At 42.0% G+C, this 21,319-nt stretch overlaps 1 protein-coding gene across 2 annotated transcripts in view; it reads left to right on the top strand.

Annotated features, from left to right (window-relative positions):
* LOC106806915 (ras-related protein Rab-6A) overlaps positions 1–20,593 on the top strand; it is a 41,535-nt gene extending 20,942 nt beyond the window's left edge. The window contains exons 4-8 of one of the 2 annotated variants that reach the window (XM_014809082.1): positions 3,089–3,194; positions 4,632–4,743; positions 5,563–5,656; positions 11,053–11,119; positions 20,342–20,593. In XM_014809082.1, coding sequence (XP_014664568.1) covers positions 3,089–3,194; positions 4,632–4,743; positions 5,563–5,656; positions 11,053–11,119; positions 20,342–20,409 — 447 coding nt within the window. In that variant the 3' untranslated portion in view covers positions 20,410–20,593. Of the gene's footprint in view, positions 1–3,088; positions 3,195–4,631; positions 4,744–5,562; positions 5,657–11,052; positions 11,120–16,377; positions 19,724–20,341 lie in introns of those variants that run through there. The other variant, XM_014809081.1, reaches the window with a different exon arrangement.
* The last annotated feature ends 726 nt before the right edge of the window (positions 20,594–21,319 follow it).

The following is a 21,319-nucleotide window of genomic DNA, read 5'->3' as shown; positions in this document are numbered from 1 at the left end:
TTATTCACTATGAAGTGAACAAACTATCTGCCATTTTCTATCGAAATGAAATCTAAGCCCACATACTTGAATGCCAAAATGGTGCATTATGACGTTTGTGTCTGTCTTGAAAATGTTACTGAACTTAAATATTCCAATACTCTTTGATTCGACTGAATAATAAATTTATTTACACATTGACATACATGATACAGCTAGCTAGGCCTGGAAACTGGGGTTAGGGGCATGTGTCCATTTAGATTTCTCTGGCGTAAATGATGTTGACATGACAGGCAGTGTTAACATTTTAAAATACATATCAAATAATACGCCACTGCTAAATATTTTGATGCACTGTTTTAACATTTCATAAAAGATCACTAGCAATTACTTGTCTTCAGAATATAAGATAGTGCTCAGTAGTGTTTCTATATATACGTCATTCTAAACAATAGCAGTAATGCAACATTAATAAACAAACAACATAACAGTTGACAAATAGAGTAATAAATTTTCCCCGAAATATTCACTTATACATACAATTAAAGGGATACCATACCCTAGAATTTTATAGAATATATTATGATAGTAAGTGCATAAATAATAGTATATATTACCTACAAATTTCTATAATCATGCATTCACATTTGTTATAAAACAACGAGTTTCGAAATTTTGATTTTTGACCACTGACATGACACCACGCGATTGTGCTGCTACCCTGACAAAGTTGCGCTTTCATCTGTCCTATGAATGCCAATAACTGCTATGCAATTAGCAGGCCTCTGTCACTAGACTGGCAATAACTTCTATGCAATTAGCAGGCATCTGCCACTAGACTGGCAATAACTGCTATGCAATTAGCAGGCCTCTGCCACTAGACTGGCAATAACTGCTGTGCTAATAGCTAACATCTGTAACAATACTGGTAATAACTGCTATGCAAATAACAAACATCTGCCACGAGACTGGTGATAACTGCTATACAAATAGCAGGCCTCTGCCACTAGACTGGCAATAACTGCTGTGCTAATAGCTAACATCTGTAACAATACTGGTAATAATTGCTATGCAAATAACAAACATCTGCCACGATACTGGCAATAACTGCTATGCAAATAGTAAACAACTGTCACAATACTGGCAATAACTGCTATGCAAATTAGAAAACCTCTGGCACATGATGGCAAAATCACTGATATGCACATAGCAAGCATATGTCACAAGAATGACAATAATAACTGATATGCAAATGGCATACCTCCGTTATGAGAATGGCAATAACTGCTGTTCAAATGGCAAACCTCTGTCACGTATTTTGGCAGTAACTGTTATGCAAATGGTAAACCTATGCTAAGTAAAGCGAATACTTGGAATAGCAATTATCTGCGTTAAGAGGGTAGAGTCGGTAGACCATTAAATTGACGACGTCACGAATTTTTTATGGTGTATATTTGTAAAAAAAAATGTTGTTCCAATTTTTTTACATGAAAAGTAATTATACTAACGGGGCTAAATGTATCTTCAAATTCTTACCTGATAAGATTGTTTTTCAACTAGTTAAAAATCCAAAAATCCTGGCGATTTGATATATTTATCACGACATTAAATGCTTGCTATGGGCTATGTATGAGTCACGAGCGTTTGTTCACATCGAACGGAATTGCAAAATAGGAAGTATAATGCTGCAATTTAACCATAAAAAGTGAACAGAATCACTTACAGTTTGTAAAAAAAAAAGTGGACATAATTTACTTTTACTATTTACGGTGACGTAATCACATTAATACACTGTGTAACGTGTGCTAACAAGGCTCCTCTCCATGTATGTATGTAGCTGCAAGAGGCTGTCACGTACTTTGCAGGTGTTTATAGCCTCGGCCGCGGCGTCGGACTACAGCCATGGAAACCTTATCCCATTGCTCTCTAACTCGTAGTTATTTTTATTTGTCAAAACTCGAAGCGTGCATGTTTTGGTGATTATAGCCAAGTACGAAGGTTCTAAGACATGTTAGCGTTAATACAGCCCAGGGGTGCTTAACCTGTGGTCCATGGACGCCTTCGGGGTCCGTGGATGGGCTTCAGGGGGGTCCGTGATTAACCAGCCGCATAAAAATTGTGTGTTTATGTGCATTTTTCTGTGGAGGGGTCCGTAGCTTTCACCAGATTCTCAAAGTGGTCCATGACTCCAAAAAGGTTAAAAAATCACTGACTTCTAAACAGTTGCTGTTACTCAAGCAATAACGGTAAGCATCGCATAGGTGAGGGAAAACACGAGACTGGTTGAAAATTAGTTCAAAATAAATCCTTTAATAGCAAACGTGTCATGTATTTCATTCATTCGTACGATTCTGAAAACCGGGTGTGTACGAGATGGTTGTGCTGATTTATAGTGCTGAACCCTAGCAGTCGGCATGGCGAAACTAATATTACAGAGTAGATTACGCGTGTGCAGCTGTTTATGTTGCGGCGCAGAAGAATTGTCGCTGGCTGCAGCTAGGGGTGCTGGCGCCGTAGTTTAAATCAATACACCTTGACATCAAGCGGAACAACACTGCCGCTCCTTCCTCTTTTATGGTTAGTTTCCACAAACACAGCGTGTTTGAGCAGCTACAGAACCATTCTAACGCTCCCCACACGCACGCACGCACGAAACAAGCACGCACGCGCGCATGCAAATATACACACACGCCCCTCGCGCATGCACGCAAACATACACACGCGCATATATATACATTTTTAATCAAGAGCTTATAGGTATTACTAGCTCTTGATTTAATTATACACACATAAATACAAATTCAAAACCCGATACCACTTCCTTCTTCAATGACTACTACAGACATGACAAGACTGTTGCACCCACAAACTCTCATGCATACACATCCATACAATTGGCTCCATTATATTTTCATTGCTTCTGAAAATGATTGTACTATATTCCAGCATCCTGCGATGAATGTATTTGTATGTCACTTTAAGGCCGCAGATATTTTTTACAAGGTATAGTTGCTTTCAATAAGTCAAGTTCATAAAGTGGTAAGCCATTGTGCTGATTTGCATTTATGCTGTCGATTTTAGCGTTTTTTTTTTTTGCGTATTTCTGCAGGTCAGGCTACAGTTATGGGACACAGCGGGGCAGGAACGGTTCAGAAGTCTCATTCCCAGTTACATCCGTGACTCCACAGTTGCAGTTGTTGTGTATGACATTACAAGTAGGTGAACTGTATATGTACATGTGATCTCAGTCACTCTTGTCAAGTGCATCTGTGTGGTGAGAGGGGGTATGAAATCACTCTTTTGTAAGAATCCGCAGAAACGAAGACAATTAACTTATGATATCATCCCTCTGAGATCCTGAAGGAATATAGAACAAAAATAATTCAACGTTTTATTCTGATTCAAGCTGGCGATCAATGAATTTGTATCAAGTGTCTGGTACAGCTACATTGCTTGTCATGACTGCAGTTCTGCGTTGCTTTCGTTACGAGGCTTACAGAATGCGGCTTCAAACTTTAAAGAGAGTAAAATATTGTAAGCTAGGTTGCAACATGAAGCAGTTCAGTCATCGTAGGAGGCATGTAGTGAGCCATGTGAAGGGGGCTGACAGGCTGGCAGCTGTGTGGTTAGGACAGGCAGGCATGCAGGCAGCTGTATGGATGGGGGTGGCAGGCATGCAGGCAGCAGTGTGGATGGGGGCTGGCAGGCATGCAGGCAGCTGTATGGATGGGGGTGGCAGGCATGCAGGCAGCTGTATGGATGGGGGCTGGCAGGCATGCAGGCAGCTGTGATCAGTGCTGACAGGCATGCATGCAGCTGTGTGATCAGAGCTGGCAGGTGTGAAGTCCTTGCATTTTAGCAGGAGTAGATAATAGGGAAGGAGTGTGACTTCAATAAACAATGGAAATTCGTCATTTACTAGCCTTATAATACCTACGATTTACTACGCGTAACTCATCCAACTTGAGCTCAAATCGTACACAGTACATTCGCCTAGCATCGTGCAAAATCGTTTCCTCGTATACACCCGCAATCCGGAGATATAGACTAAAACGTACGACACGATTTTCCATTCTGCTGCCAGCAAACTTGATGCATTTTGCGCCGAAATTTAAACAAAAGGCAGCTACTAACCACAGCTTGCTTTCTCGGCGAGGCGGTGTGGCTCGCAGGGAGATTGCGGTGGGTGTGCGTGCATGGGGGGCATACCAGCTGTATGCCGGTATGCCGCTATGTAGCTGTATGCCGGGTCAAAGGTTATCTCGCCGAGTGTTGCGGCGATGTCCAATCTCCCTGCGAGCCACACCGCCTCACCGAGAGAGCAAGCTGTGGTTAGTAGCTGCCTTTTGTTTAAATTTCGGCGAAAAACGCATCGAGTTTGCTGGCAGCAGAATGGAAAATCGTGTCGTACGTTTTAGTCTATATCTCCGGATTGTGGGTGTATATGAGGAAACAATTTCGCACGATGCTAGGCGAATGTACTGTGTACGATTTGAGCTCAAGTTGGATGAGTTACACGTAGTAAATCGTAGGTATTCTAAGGCTAGTAAATGACGAATTTCCCTTGTTTATTGAAGTCACACTCCTTCCCTATTATCTACTACTGATTTTAGTAAGTTGCCTATATAATTTGTGCACTACTCATTTTTCAGATGCAAATTCCTTCCAGCAGACAACAAAGTGGATAGACGATGTGCGGACAGAGCGGGGCAATGATGTCATTATTATGCTTGTCGGCAACAAAACAGATCTCTCAGATAAAAGGTGAGACGTAATTCCTCCTGATTGCAGAAATTTGGCGATGCTGCTTCGTCACACGCAGGGCCGGATTTTATCAGTGAGAGGGTTTCTTGGAAAATAGGCAACCGAAAGTGACTGGCCATTAACCAACAAAATAATGCTATTTATGATTTTGTACGCAAGAGTTAGTTTGTCCGAGACTTTGAGAAATCAATTTTTCTGCCGTGTTTATGTCTTTCCTAGAAGTATGCATTTACTTTGCACTGAACAATCGAAAATGCTCTTAAATGAATAGTAGAGAAAATAGATTTGCTGCACACTGTCTGTTAGGGGTGTAACGATTGTGGGCGATTCAACTGTGTCGCGGTACATCCCGTTCGGTTCGGTTTTTATTTTTCGGTTCTCGGTTCGGTTCCGGGAAATACATTCAACCCACTCTCAGTTAGGGGGGTGCACACGGCGAGCCTAGTCACTACCCAGTTGGACTGCATGGGGTAGTCTTAGACTACTAGTCTAATATTCTATTTTGGTCAGGTAGATCACTTTAATGAATAGTATTATGACTATTATCCTTGAATTGTATTAGTTTAGTCTTTTGGCCAATGAATAACACAATAAATGTATAATATTATGATAGGTATTATTATTATTATTCAAAATGGAGGGGAAATTTTCACATCTTCTCAGCATTTTTAATTTTTTACTACTGAAAATAACCGAACTGAAGAGCAAAAACCGAAAACCGAACCGAACCGAAACAAAATGTATCGTTACAGCCCTACTGTCTGTCGTCTGGCTACCGTAAATAACCGATTCAATTCGAGTCTGGCGCTTCTTTCACAGGCAAGTTTCCATAGAAGAAGGCGAGCGAAAAGCGAAGGAGCTTGGGGTGATGTTCATAGAAACGAGTGCGAAGGCTGGCTACAATGTGAAGCAGGTGAGTCAGAGCTGTCAGCTTTATTCTCATCCCGCATGCTAAATAGCTGCCTAATGTACGTAAGTAGTAGGTTAGTATATATAGCTCTCAGAAACTTAACATCGGAGACGTATTCAAATTGGATTAGGATGCTGATGTTTTTCCCTGAAGGATGCTGTCATGTATTCAGCAGTTCCTCTGTATGTACGGGTACAGGACATGTATAAAATCAGGTGCAAAATACGCAGGTAGGGAGTCGTACACACTGCACATGTTTGTGTACACCGAATAATTCTGTCCCAGATAACGTTTTATGTTTTGGATGCGTTATACTGTAACAGAACGGGGTGCATTGAAATTTTGTGAGATCGCATGCAAAATGCATGCGCTGCTAATGCGGGCCGTACACCGCTATTGGCGCGAAAAAAACCTACCGTTCTCTTCTACATGGCTTTATCTTGCTACTGATATGTGTATACATTCACTTTAATCGTTATTCACTTCTTGAAAGATGATTTTTTATGGTATAGGCTATTGTAAGACTCGCCCTGATTGGTCTGATTGTTTGTAAATGGCGAATATGGATTAATGAAGTGAAAGGAAGCAGGGTTTCTGAAAAATCATCTTTCAAAAAGTGAATAAAGATTGAAGTGAATGTATACACATATCAGTAGCAAGGTAAAGCCATGTAGAAGGGAACGGTAGGGGTTTTTCCGCGCCAATAGCGGTGTACGGCCCGCATTAGCAGCGCATGCATTTTGCATGCGATCTCACGAAATTTCAGTGCACTTCGTTATGTCCCAATAACCCTCACCAAAATATAAAAAAGGTTATCTGGGACAGAATTATTCAGTCTAATGTTTGTGAGGTTAGCCCTAGATTCTACAATTAGGGATAGAGTAAAGCTTTGTCTCGTTATTGCAATTAATTTTACAGTTACTCGAAACGATAGATACGTACTCAGAGAGTGCATTAATTATTAGCTTTAACAAAGAATAAAAGTTCTATGGGCTGTGGGTCAGGTTACATTTATAACCCTTAACATATATTCCCACAGTGTATTACATTGCAGTAATAGTGAGAGCAAGTTGAGAATAAGCATGCCATTGTCTATCCGTCACTACGTGTCCTGTTGTAAGAAGGTTAAGACGTACATGTGAAAACTAGTGCAGGGCATTTATTCACTGCTACTTATATACTACTAAACAGTGTGCACGGACACAGCTAGCTGTACATAAAATTGTGTTTGGTCTTAATTCAAGCGATTGGCAAATAACTCTTTTCTTTTAAGCAAGATATATGTATAACCTATAGCTCAGTTGCAAAATTCGTACGCAGTTGTCATACGCATAACGTAGCTATAAACCTTTTTGATGGACTCCCAGAATTCTATGGAAGCGTATAAGTAATTTGCATAGTAACTAATGAGTCTCAACGTATTCATTCAATCATGAAAAGTAAAACGCAAATGGTCGGATGCTGCTCCAAAATCAGAATCTGCTTTCACAACACACATGCATGAATGATTTTTCGGGGGCAGCTACTGTTGCCTCGCAGTACAGCAGTAGTAGTTGCAGCAACAGTAGACGTGGCTGCTGCCGCCGCAGCAGCAGCAGTATCTAAAGGATCAGCATCGGTAATAGTTAGTGCAGCGGCATCAGTATAGCATATGGGGTCGTTGTGACGTATCAGGTACTACAGATATGTACCCGAGGTACATATATGTATACACAAGTGTACCTGACCAATGTTGTTTCTACATAACCGTACCGCTGGGCTCCATAAATGTACCCAGGCGGGAAGTCTCGTTCAGTCACGTGGTATTGTCGCAAAAGCCGGAAAACGGTATAGCATAGGAAGAATTTAGCGCCTTCTGATTGGCTGGAATTTGGCAAGATGTCAGTCTCCATGACTTGTAGCCAAAATCCCGAATTATCTACCAAAAACCCTGAGGGCAGCTGTAAACTAATCGGTCCACGAACATAAACAGAAAGTAAAAAAACGTATTGCGTATAGGCCCCTACACTGCATATCCTGATACCTGTTAATACTGCCGTATACGCGGAAGGATACGGATACGCAAATCGTATTATCATTTCCTAACTAAACCAAACTCGGCAGCTATAAGCCCAGACCTTCTCATAACTTAAGATTAAAAGATGAAAATAACACATTTGCACAAAGAATTGCAATTCTAGTGATATTATATGTTATATTAATGAGTAAAATATGTGTTTTTCATGGAAAATACATCTGAAAACTTACTTATCTAACGGTTATAAACCAAAACAAACATTTACAAATGGCGTTTGTTCTCTTGTTTTGAAGGTTTACGACATTCTCGTACTTTATCGCGTGGTTTCATATGCTGCCCGTGGGGCAGGTACGTTTATGTAAGCACAGGGTACATATATGCCGAGAAGATACAGGTCTGGTACACTTGTGTATACATATACGTACCTCGGGTACATATCTGTAGTACCTGATACGACAACGACCCCTTCAGCATCAGTATAGCGATATGCCACTGAAGCGAATGATACATCGGTTTGGTGCAAGTGAATTAACTGTGTAATGAGTCCGCTGCGGTTGTTCCGTCTCCAGACCATACATAAATAAGCGAAATTGTGCTTTTGTGCCGTAGCGACGCGAAACATTGGCGCCTGTCGGTAGGTGTCGGGTCGTGGTGCATGTCTGTTGAGCAGTGTGCTGTTGTGTTGCGTCTGTGAGGCGCCACGACGCGAACACACGGGTGTGGATTACACTACAGGGTATCGATGTGGGAGTGGCATTGCACCGTCGACGGCGCCACTCATGCACTCACGTTATTTCCTCTTCACAACCAAGAACCTTCCCTTCATACATTTCTAGCTAACAAAGAAAGTCGTGCGCGCCCGGACAACCACACCCGCTGCCCACATGCACAACACTTCCCTCTCAACCGTTTCGCATCTCCATCATCCATACTACATCTAACGCGCTGCCGCCGACTAACGCATTATGCAACCACCGTCGCTACATTTCTAAACACAGCCACTATTTCTACCATCTGCAAACCACACTTTACAGCATCACATGCTATCAATATGAGAGTGGCATTGCAGCACAGGATATCAATATGGGAGTTGCATTACACCACAGGGTGTCAATGTGGGCGTGACTTTACACCACAGGGTACTAATGTGAGAGGTGGCAATACACCACGGTATCAATGTGGGAGTGGCATAACATCACAGGATATCAATGTGGGCGTGACATTATATCACAGGGTATCAATGTAGAGGTGGCAATACACCACAGGGTATTAATATAGAGGTGGCGTGACACCACAGGGTATCAGTGTGGGAGTGACATTACACCACAGGGTATCAGTGTGGGAGTGACATTACACCACAGGGTATCAATCAGGAGAACTATCTAATTCTGCTCTACATGTACACTGTTGCTCTTCGTGATCAGGAAGAATCTATCCCATTCGGTGGTGATGATCGATTTAATAGGCGCAGTAGGGTGCTTGCTTTTCCTTGAATGCGGCTGTTGTGCATTATCGTGTAATGGGCTTCACATTGACCCTGAAAGTGTGCGTGCGTGCGTGTGCGTGCGTGCGATCACATGCGTGCGTATGTACGCGTGTGCGTGCGTGCGATCACATGCGTGCGTATGTACGCGTGTGCGTGCGTGCGATCACATGCGTGCGTATGTACGCGTGTGCGTGCGTGCGATCACATGCGTGCGTATGTACGCGTGTGCGTGCGTGCGATCACATGCGTGCGTATGTACGCGTGTGCGTGCGTGCAATCACATGCGTGCGTATGTACGCCGCGTGTGCGTGCTTGCAATCGCATGCGTGCGAATGTATGCGTGTGCGTGCGTGCGTGCGTGCGTGCGTGCGATCGCATGCGTGGGTATGTATGCGTGTGCGTGCGTGCGATCGCATGCGTGCGTATGTATGCGTGTGCGTGCGTATGTATGCGTGTGCGTGCGTATATATGTGTGTGCGTGCGATCGCAGGTGTGCGTGTGCGTGCGTGCGTATGTATGCGTGTGCGTGTGTGCGTGTGCGTGCATACGTGTATGTCTCTGTGTCGGGGCATGTGCATGTGGGGGTCTGTGTATGAGTGCATGCGTGCATGTGGGGGTCTGTGTGTGCGTGCGTGCGTGCGTGCATGCATACGTGTATGTTAGAGAGAGAGAGAGAGAGAGAGATAGAGAGAGAGAGAGAGAGAGAAAAGGGAAGAAGAGAGAGGAAGAGTAATTCCTTGTTTGAACTGATCTGGTTACTCCAGGCTTTTACCCAGTAGAGCTTTGTGACAAGGATTTTTGTGAAAATGCTGCTTCCTTAACTTTCCTCCGCTGTAGTATTCCAGGAATTTCACGACGGAAATGTAGACAAGGAGTGCGTGCATGCATGCACGCGTGTGTGTGCGCGCCTGCGTGCGTACGCATGTTTGTGTATGTGCGTGTGCCAGTGATGCGCACCTCCCTCCCACTGTCCGTGATTTTAAGTCGTCGTTTCTTTCTGGCTTCTGCGAAATTTCTTCTGAAACTTCAGATTCGTGTTGACACTGAATTGGTTGGATTGAGATAATCATGCAGTTCCTCTTAAGTGTCTCAATAGATTCAGATATCAGACAGAGGGAGCGACTCGATACAGACAATCACACATATATTTACGAGGCAAGCAAACAGTTCTAATAACTGCGTATACAACATGAACAGGTAGACAGCGAGTTACGCGCATATATTCAAGCTTATCATACATTAATAAATCTTGATATATTGTATTAAAGCGAGAAAACCTCATACTGGAAAGTCGGTGCGAAGAACAGACAGCGGTCTACATTAGGCCTAAGATAAAATATTGCTTATTTCCCCTTTACTGACCGACTCGCCAAAACGCCGCTACTCGACACATTTTATTGGCCGATTAAAACAAAACAAACATTATCTCGTTTTGCCAAAAAAAAAAATCAAATTCGTTCCGCAAAAACATATACACAAAACAGAATATACAATATACATACACACATCATGTCAAAACAAAATAAAAAAGATTTTTCACCTACCTACCTACTCGGTACCCTGAGAGGCAAGTAGGTTAAGGGGAATTTTTTAAGGGTGGCCCAATATATTTCTATGTATAGATGATAATGCGTGAATATGCGAGGTGAAATTGCAGTCAGGTTGTACCTTCATAGGCAAACAGTTTTACAGGTGTATCCAATGCAACCAGACACCAGAGTAGAAAGCAGGTAAACAGGCAGTCACGTGCATGGCATGACACATGCCAGCAGATCAGAAATGGTAGTGAAAATGGTAAATTTGAAGCATAACGTCACCAATAGCATGTGTATTTCTTGTTTGCGTCTTCCTTGTGCATCACATATAACTATTTTCTGTAATTGCTTTCATTTGCAGTTGTTCCGTAGAGTGGCAGCCGCGCTACCTGGCATGGAGAACACAGAGAACAAGAACAAAGACGACAGTATCCTTTTCGGCATACTTGTGTGCTTATCCCGCTCTAGGTGTTGTTCCCCTTTGCCTCTGCACAACGTTTCTAGTGCGTGTGTGGCATGTGTGCGTGTATTGAACAAGTGCTATCGTCTATTTATTTCGTTGTTAAAAGTCATTTTCAGGATGCTTCGTTAGTTTTGAATAACTTTTGCGCGTGATATTGAATAGTTTTCTTCAATTTTTAAACACTGTATAGTTGGAGCTACAGTTGTGTTCAAGTAGTTCATACAGTTACAGTTGTGCTCAACTGTGGTTTGACATAATGGCTTGTCGAAATGGCAGGTCATGATCTACTGAAAGACAAGAGCAAGACATGGAAATTTATGTTCAGTTGAGTGAACATTTTGTGAGTTGTTTTGTCCATTGTACTCATTTGCCTTTGTAGGTGTGTCTGTGTCCATCTGTGTGTGTGTGTGCTTGTGGAGATGTGTGTATATAAGCAACAGAACCCTAATTTACATTAGGCATAGAATTTTAAAGTAATAAGGCAATATCACATAAAATCAGCGTGTTTAGAATTTAATTGATTATTAAATAAACATTTTCCCTATATGCATGTCTGACTGTGCCTAGGTTTACACAGAGATCCTAGCACCACTGCGCGTCACCGCATAATCTATGAGTGGTTCAGTTGTGTTAATTTGAGATGAGGCAGATTTATTTCTGAACCAACTTCATTATGGCCCGCTAATGTATCTACATTTGACATTTGACATTTGACACCACATATCTTCTTGGAAAAAATAGTGACAACGTTATGTCAGTATGTATAAAGTGCTCTGTGAGTGCGTGCGTGCGTGCGTGCGTGCGTGCGTGCGTGTGTACATTAATGTGGTTATGTGAGTAATTACCTCCGCGCAACGGAGTTGCAGGGAGGTAATGTGATCCCTCTCGTGTGATGCGTTCGTGTGTGTGTTCGTGTGTGTGTGTAGCCAGCAGCGAGCCAGCTCTTATACACATGTATACATGTTACACGCGTTGGCGCGATCGATTCAGCACCAGCTCGCCTTAGGCCGTCCAGTCAGCAGCAGCTCGCCATAAGGCGTCCAGCCAGCAGCGAGCCAGCTGTTATACACATGTATACATGTTACACGCTCGCGGAGGTATGCACTCTTTTTGAGTGCCCTCTGTCTTGTTGTTTTTGTGTGTGTGTGTGTGTGTGTGCGTGCGTGCGTGCGTGCGTGCGTGCGTGCGTGCGTACGTGCCAGCGTGTGTGGGTGCAGGTGTGCCAACGCATATGCCTGCATGTGTGCACCCATGTGTATTGGTACTTAGATGTGTGTGAGTCCATGTATGAATGGGAATGTGCGTCGGTATGTGTGTATGCCTGTGTGTGTGTACGTGCGTCTGGGCACGCGTGTGCATGTTTGGTGTGCATTTATTTGTGAGCGTGTACATATTGGTTAGGGTGTGTCATCCACCACAACGTGCAAGCGTTTGTCCTATGCTTGCATGCTTGTGCTACGTGGTGAACATGCTCGATATATATATATATATTATATGTGCGTGCGTGCGTGCGTGCGTGCGTGCATATGTATTGTGACAGACACAGCACCTACAGCTTAATAATAATAGCAAGAGTTAGGTCACCTTCTATATCATACACCATGGGTATTTCGCAGTATTAATCGTCGTGTCTGTTTGTGTTTTCCAGTGTGTCGGTGGCCCGGTGGCGACGCAGGCCTGCACTCCTTTCTGTTGCACAGTCTCTCTCATGCTCTCGTGGTACTGGAGGTGGTTCTTCTGCTCTCACACTTCATTAACTGTGGACTGTGGTGTTTGGACTAGGGCATGTAGTAAGGCTCGCAGCTCAGGCTCTCTCCCCCACGCATGGTCGTCATTTCCTACTGAATCGACATCATTTATTTTGCTTGCAACAACCCTTCTCTGTTAACGATAATTACGGAACCAATATAAAACTAAAGCAGTCACTATACTCCTGGTAGAGATGAGTAGTGCATGTTAGATGGTTATTGCATGTGAGTGTGTGTGTATTTGTTTGTGCTTGGACATTGGTAACTACTGTGACTCCCTATCTTTACTCAGTAGTGTTTTCTGGTAAAGGTGCGTGCATGTGCTGTGCAGTAGCAGCTCACTAACAATCAATGTCTGCACTGAGTGATCATATGACCAAATACTACATGAACACTTACAAGTATAGGGACAGGGACAGCTTAGGGACGGACGGAAAACACGGAAACGGCCATTGGAAACGGAAAAGACGTTTTCAAACGGAAAAACGCGGAAAACTTAATTTGAACATATTACAACATGGAAATTTCTATAAAATCACAAAAAAACAGTCGACAATAGCATTGATAATGATTTACATGCAGACAAGTTTCAGAGCGAAATGACTTACAATTACGACTTTTGGTAGCCCTGTGTTTCGGTGCTGGTTCCGGTTTCAAAGGTTGTACCAAATACTTTTTTTTCATACAAATATATGTAAACGGAATTTTTGCATTTTTGGTGTGTACAATCTCTATGGGAAAACGGAATTTCCATTTTTTCTTTACTTTGGAACGGAATTCATGATTTTCCCAAACGGAAAAGGCAATTTTTTGAAACGGAAAATCACTGTCCCTACAAGTATAGTAGTTCTAGCGACTAGGACAAACGGAATAGGATGTTAGCATGCTATAGTATGATACCATGCTATAGGGTGGTACCGTGCTATAGGATGTTAGCATGCTATGGTATGATACCATGCTATAGGGTGGTACCATGCTATAGGATGTTAGCATGCTATGGTATGATACCATGCTATAGGGTGATACCATGCTATATGATGTTAGCATGCTATAGTATGATACCATGCTAGGATATTAGCATGCTATGGTATGATACCATGCTATAGGGTGGTACCATGCTATAGGATGTTAGCATGCTACAGAACATTATATATTCATTGTTATAGATAGTATATAATTGGTCACATGATACTATTCAGTGAAGACAAGGGGTATATAGCATATAACCAGAAGTGCAGAAATGTAAACAACAACAATACTACCACACACTTTAGTGTCAATATTTTCACATTGCTTGCGTCTTACTAACGATGGTTTACTTTAATAGTGTTCCGCTGCTTAAGAATTGTCAATTCTTGGCAAACTGAAAAACTCGTTGACTCCACAAATTGTTTTGACTCCAGGCACATACGTAAGAGTCATCTGCCAGAGACATATTATAGCATTAGGTACATCATTGGGTTGTGTTACACACTACACTGATGCTAGAATTATGTTAATTTTGGGAAAATTATGACTGGTTCATGAGAGGAGTGTTTCACAACCAGATAAGATACTGAAAAAATGATGAAGGTTCCAATAAAGCTAAGTGTACAGGCAGTGGAAATATGAAAACTATGTTAGTGCTGAAGGTATAAGTGCTGAATTATTGAGGTGTCTTTTCTGATTATGATTTATTTCTGCTGAAATTTTTCTGTCCGCATAATTTAAATAGTACCGCCATTAACTTAAATTATCTCTCCCTCCTTTCTCCACAAGATTCAAAACGATTTATTTACATCAGAGGCACCTGCCATATCATTTTTAGTTTTATCAACTTTATATAAATTCTCATAGTTTCACCAGCATCACTGTTCTACTGAAATGCATCAGTTTTCAACATGGCACAGTAGAATTAGCCAGATCATGCGTGAAACAACGCCTGCCTTCGCTAGTGGAGTATTTTCGTAACACGCTTTGATGATGGCTGTATTTCCTGTGCGGAACTTTAATGCTCACGCAGCCCTGTGATCTGCTGCGGTCGCGGAAATTCCTCCGATGCAAAAAGTTGCGCAACGCAGCAGGAATGTGTAGAGAATGCGGGAGTCGGCTGGAATTAAAGGGGGTTGGGAGTATATGTGTGATGACCAGGACTGCTGCTTAATCTATCAGTCTCCTGGGTTTTCCCATGGAACGCCTGCGGTGTCCTGTCATATCTGGAAAGAACTTTAGAGAGGCTGCTTGGTGAGCATAGAAAGGCTTTCCTTTCATTGGCGTTATAAATTTATTTTTCCACTCACGCGATGATGGCACATTTTGTCTTAAAAATATCTAATTTTCTCCTCAAACTGAACACTCTTTTTACCTAATTTGCACCTAGTTTACTCTTAAATCTGTGCGTACTGCATTACAAAACATGTCATTACAAGAGATGAATCCCTTGATGCGTGTGCTGCCATGATGATTGATTTTGTGTGTGTGTGTGTGTGTGTGTGTGTGTGCGTGCGTGCGTGCGTGCGGGCGTGCGTGCGTGGGTGTGTGTGTTCGGAATAGGTGTATAATATCAAGTGTACATAATAGGAGACTTCTATTATGTACTCTTGATAATATGTGTCCCCGAGTTACTGCATGTCATGTGTAAGTTCGTGGAGCCTTTCATGTTCAACGTTCTGCTTTCATCACTTTCCTGTCGTCACCATCATCTTATTACCAATCCTTATAGGTTACACACACAGTTTGACCATGTTCCAGTGCAAATTTTCTCTAATCTTGGTTTCATTTACATGCTCTCTCACAATGATCTTGCCATTATTTAAACGAACACATAACTCCATCTATCGATTATATTTCCAGTTATATAGTAGTTTATTTATGATTACACTTTTACAGTTTAATTTCACATGTTTACAATTGCTCACTGGGCACTTGTAAAATTAATCATTAAAGTGATTGAAATATTTTCGAGTTTTTGCTATTACTATTAGTGTCCGTAGAGTCAGTAGTAGTGAAATTCTGCAATATATGTGATAGATAATGCTTTATATCATTAAAAAGTTGCTTAATTGAGATGAATATAATGTAACGTTTATCGCCAGTGAAGTGAATGAAAATAGTCCTTCAAAGCGTATTTTATCTGTGCTTGGCATTTTCTGTTATCCTCATGAGCTTAGCACCAGACTACAATTTGCCACACGACAGCCGCCCACCCTTGTATTCTCATTATCCAGTAACTATTTCCCAGGCTGTCGTAATATGATAGTGTTTTCATTAGCTGGTCACTTTTCCCACCGTGCCCTTATTTCATTTTACTGTCATTGTCTTGTAGGATATTTCTTGCTCATTCACCTATGTGCTGTATGCTGCCTGCCCCTGCTGTGTAGTGAATGTTATCCGTTTTACATAGGTTTGTGGGGCGGCTGCAAATGCTAACCATTCACAATTTTGTGTTTACTTTCTTTACTGCATGCGTCCTTGTTTTCCTTAATGGTTGTCACAGTGATTGAAGTGAAGTTGAAGGACACACAACCCAGTGAGCAGGAAACAAAGGAAAGGGGATGTGCCTGCTGAGCTACAGTGGCTCCATCTTTGATGCAACAGGAAAGCGATTTTTGTTTGATGCACGAAAAGGCGAGGAAGACAGAACTTTGGTAGACAGTTAGTCGCTACTTTTAAATATTGATGCTGAAATGTTAAATTAATTACAGGTTAATTCTTTATGTTTTCTTTACATGATTGCTCATAAGTGGTCGTGTAACTTATCTTTCCTGAATAGTAAATAACATTTTACCTCTTGTGAATGTGAATGGAAAAAAAACTTGAAAATTGCCTTTGTATTGCCACGGGGTGGTGCCTCTTGTGCCTAACGTTTATACGCTTACAGTACCATTGTCTTAATCTTTACGCGCACGAATCTTATCTGACTTACGCGGTTTTGTAAGATTTGCCTGATGAGTTGATTGCTTTAGCTACAGCTTGCAGTTGTTTTGGCGTTGAACTCTTGTCGAATAATTTCGTATGTTTGTTGATGTGGCAGTGGCACTTTTTAGATGGAAATCAAGCTAGCGCACTCTCTCCCGCTTCCCTGCGTAGGGGTTTCACCAGTAATTGCTCTGGAATGTGTGGAAATTCTTGGTAATGGTATGTCCTATAGGAAAGCTTGGGATTTAGGTGCGTGTGTGGGGGGGGGGGTGCGTAGCTTAATAATAGTAGCACATTTATAAGGCTCAAATCCGAACTCCTCACATGAAAATATATTCTTTGAACTAATTGAAACATTTAATACATAACTACAAGAGCGTGGTTACGACTGTAATGTTGTTGCTGTAATGGTACTACTACCCAGTCTACCACAAGCTTGCAATTGCATGATTGCCACTGTAAGCTTACTACTGCAGAATTATTTCATCACTGGGCAGTTAGTATATGCAAGAGCCATCCTTGGGTCTTGGTTAGGTCCTTGTTGTGTGCATACTGAAACCCTCTTAGTCTAAGCATGACTTATATCCGTTCACGCTCGTTTACAACTAGTTTAATTAATGTGCATTAATTAATCGATTATCCATTGCATAATTTTGACTGTTGTGGCGATGCAATGCAATTAATTCTAACTCAGTGGTAGCTATGTGTCTATATTAATTTTTAATTATCGTGTCATTCAGCAGTAGCCCTGTTTTGCGTCACGTTAGATATGAGCTTCCATAAACTATTTTTAAAGAAATATTGAAATATTGGCTGCAGTAATATTGTTTGCGCATAACGCCGCAGCGATTACGCGTATCACTGTGTAACGTCGTTCAGAACCGACAAAAAGACCGAAGTAAGACAGTCCAATATCTTTATTTTAGCCCATTGTACTTAAAATTACGACGCGTTTTTAATTTATATATTTGTATGTAATAATTATCGACAGCGCTGTCTCGTGTTTATCGTTGCGGTGTCAGGGAAATCCGAGTTATGTATATCGCTTGTTTGTAAATAGAATACGGTATCATTTCGCTGTTTGTCGGGTGTCTACAGTGTCTGTTGGTGGCCCTACCTATATTGCCCATCGCTCTCCCCACAGGGCTGCGGAGAAGACTACATAAATAGAGTCCCACGCATCTTGTTTCGTGGTTGTGTGAAAGCTTGGTCTCCACTCCTCTAGACCTAAAGAGACATATTTGACCCTCAGAGTTGCAGCATCTGGCCCTCGTCGTGTTAACTGAATTTTACGTCATCGTAAATAGTAATAACTTTTTTTTGGCAAAATATAAACGTGCAGTTATTGTTTCGTTTACTCTTTACAGTTAAATTGCCGTGTTATGCTTCCTATTTTGCCGTTCTGTTTGATGAAAGCAAACAGATGTTACTCGTACATAACTCGAGAAATTTTGGTGCTCACGGTAATTCAAATTGCAGAAAGATTTTGTATTTCCAACTAGTTCGAAAACATCCTTGTCGGAGTTTGAGGACATATTTATTAGAAATTACTTTTTGTGTAAAAATCACGACGAAAATTGTACAAGTATACACCTGGTAAAGCACACGTGCCTCGGAGATGTGTTGCGGGAAGCAGACTATGGCAAGCAGTGAGGTGTGAGGCTAGGCGTCATCTGTGATGCTGCACGTGGCGGTGGGCCACCGATCCAATTCACAGTGATTTAACACATATCCGGACGTCGGGGGGGGGGGGAAGTTCAGACGTAGCTGTTTTGAATAATAAGGGGATTATATGCTTCTGCTTTCTACTCGTTGTTAAAGATATCTTATGGCGAATTTTTGCGGCGCATCTCTGCTTTAAATTGTTGTAAAAATGCAAATGAACAGATCATAAAGTGCGCTTAATTGATACCTGAATGGGGGGTGGGTGAAAATAAATACGGAAACAATGTCTATTTAGTCCATTTCTCAAACAAGAATAAATATTAAAATTCCGTTTCGCTTTATGTTTGAATAATCGTGGTAAGACAGGCGCAGGTCATGTGATGTACGTCACTTTGCAGCACTCGTGTCAATAGAATATTGATACAGGTTGGCAGTCAGAAAATGCCTGCATGCATGATTTTGTGGTTATGGAAATACTTTGAATTAACTTAATTTTGAGCATATTATTTTTCCTGTTGTTTATTTAAAGGTTATCAGTTATCGTCGCTTACAGTCGTAAAACCCGAAAACATTTCATTTTTTCTAATTTCATGTGCTTTTTGGTAGTCCGGGGAAGGTATCTTCAACTAGAGCAGTGGCCACTGGACTGCTGTAGTAAACTTACTATACCTGTATTTCATTTTTTGTTGGTGTCAATGCTAGCACACGTGTGTTAGCTCATTTGTGTGCTAAACTTAATGGCCTCTTCAATCATCTTTGCAATTGTTTTTGTTATAGTAATCATTATAAAGATTCTCAAACATATTTGGTGGCATTGTTATTTTGCTGATAAAATCTTCAAGTGCTTGGAAGCCTAATTTACGATTGGCTTCCTTGCCTATAATTACTATTATACGTTATGGGGTAAGTATCTGTATGACTCTAACATCACTGACAGTGTATTTGTGTGGCCACTGGCGGCTATTCTGGGTCGGGATAATTTTTACATTTGAAGGATCCCCTGCCTTCTATAATACGGGTCCAATATTGGAAGCATCCACATGGTGTCTGGTGGTGGGTGGAAAACCATTCAGGTGGTGAGCAAGTGGTGACAACCCATAACTCACTCGTGGTTATAGGTAATATCTCTGGCAAAACATTGGGGTTATAACGTCATACGTGTGCGTTTTACAGTTTGCAATTCTTTCTGTTTTTCTGTTGTTTGAGAGTCTGCAATAAAGTATAAATATATTGGATGATTTATGATAGACATACACATATATTCGGCTGTCCTGGTTTTGTTGCTGCTTTCTCCTGACGTATTCTGCAGCGCACAGCTGCCAGATTTTAATAATTTCTGAGTATGTTATTGAAGTCCCTAACACATGGTTGTTCAACTAGTACTACTTGCAATGCGTTTGATATATCAAGCATCATACTAATTATACTGCAGGGAGTTACTATCAACTCTCGAGTTGTTTGCTCTAAGTCAGTATTTTGTCTACCATGCCAGCTTTGTGAGGAATTATGTCGAAAGGCTGGCTGCAGTACATCTTGTTACTTTTTATAGCATTCTATATGTTCCAGCGGCGAATCCATAGAGGACAAGTGCATCGATCGGATACAAGAATGATCACCATAGGTGTTAGACGTGATGGCGCTTGCTATTCTTACGACTTGTTGGAACTGTGGATGCTAAGGTCACCATGGTTACTGTTACTCGTTTCACCAAAGTCTCTATCCCCGGGTGCGGTCGCAGCTGCTGGCAATGTTACTATGGTTTCGTGTTGTATTCTCCTTCTTACTCGGTGCCTCTGTCTCCGTTATCGCCCCCTGATGTCTTGATGAATGTTGTTGTTGTTGTTGTTCGCCGACGTTTTTCTTAACTAGTACCGCAGTGATTGAGCTGAAGCCGCAAGAGCCCCTCAAGCAGCCGATGGAGCAAGAAGGAGGCTGTATGTGTTGATTCCACCGCACTTAGTGAAAGCGCCGGTGCTCTGACTTCCCTATTCAACTGCGACTATATAGGCAACACGTGCAACAAGGAACACACTGTTCGAGTTATCTGGGGAAGATCGGTACCGAGTGACCTGCGAATGAAACTTGTCTTATAGAATTTGTCTATTATAAGAGTTGCTCGGTTGTGCGCACGCGAATGCTCTTGTGTTATCGTGTCTCTTGCGTTAGTATTATCCGGAGGGTGACGAACACAGGCCAGCTTATTCCAGGCCGTGCAGTTCTAATCAGAGTAGTCAGTCATACGCAGAGAAGACAAATGAGCAGTCGGTGATCAGCTACTCTAGCAACTGCTACTGGCTGCGGATCCGTGTGCTACAACATACAACATAAACAGACGGCATATTCCCATGCGTCTCGCTAGCGTAATAGCGCACACGTAAGTTAATCGTGGATACCGGAACTATTAAACTTTAAAGGCCACGGAAATGTCGCTATTATTCCCTTCATGTTTCTACGTAGTGACAACTGAGTATTGAACTGACCGCCTCCCTACGGGACGGGCCAGTCCCCTGTCGCTTCGCCTACGAAACCTCCCGAGTCTCTAGGCGCCACTGGTCCGATCATTGACGAATGAAGCTCTTGCAAACCTATGTAATTCTAACACGTCCCCCAAAACGATAGATGACGAAGGAGGCGGGTTCCAAATTCGCGCGCGCATCTCATAATAACACATGCATGGTTTGTGTCTATAGCTGCAGGCGCATACATGTGTGTGTGGTGCGCGTGTGCGTGCATTTCTACAGCCGCGTTCACTGATTGCAAGAGAATGGCGCGATTTCTCCTGATGGCGTGTTAATCGCGTGTGATTACAACATCGGATTCGTCGAAGGCGTGTGAGTAAGAGAGAGAGAGAGAGA

Source organism: Priapulus caudatus, unplaced genomic scaffold (genome assembly GCF_000485595.1).
Source record: "Priapulus caudatus unplaced genomic scaffold, Priapulus_caudatus-5.0.1 Scaffold185, whole genome shotgun sequence".
Classification (NCBI taxonomy): domain Eukaryota; kingdom Metazoa; phylum Priapulida; class Priapulimorpha; order Priapulimorphida; family Priapulidae; genus Priapulus; species Priapulus caudatus.
Note: the sequence above shows the minus strand (reverse complement) of the source record. Positions and strands in the feature narration are given on the sequence as shown.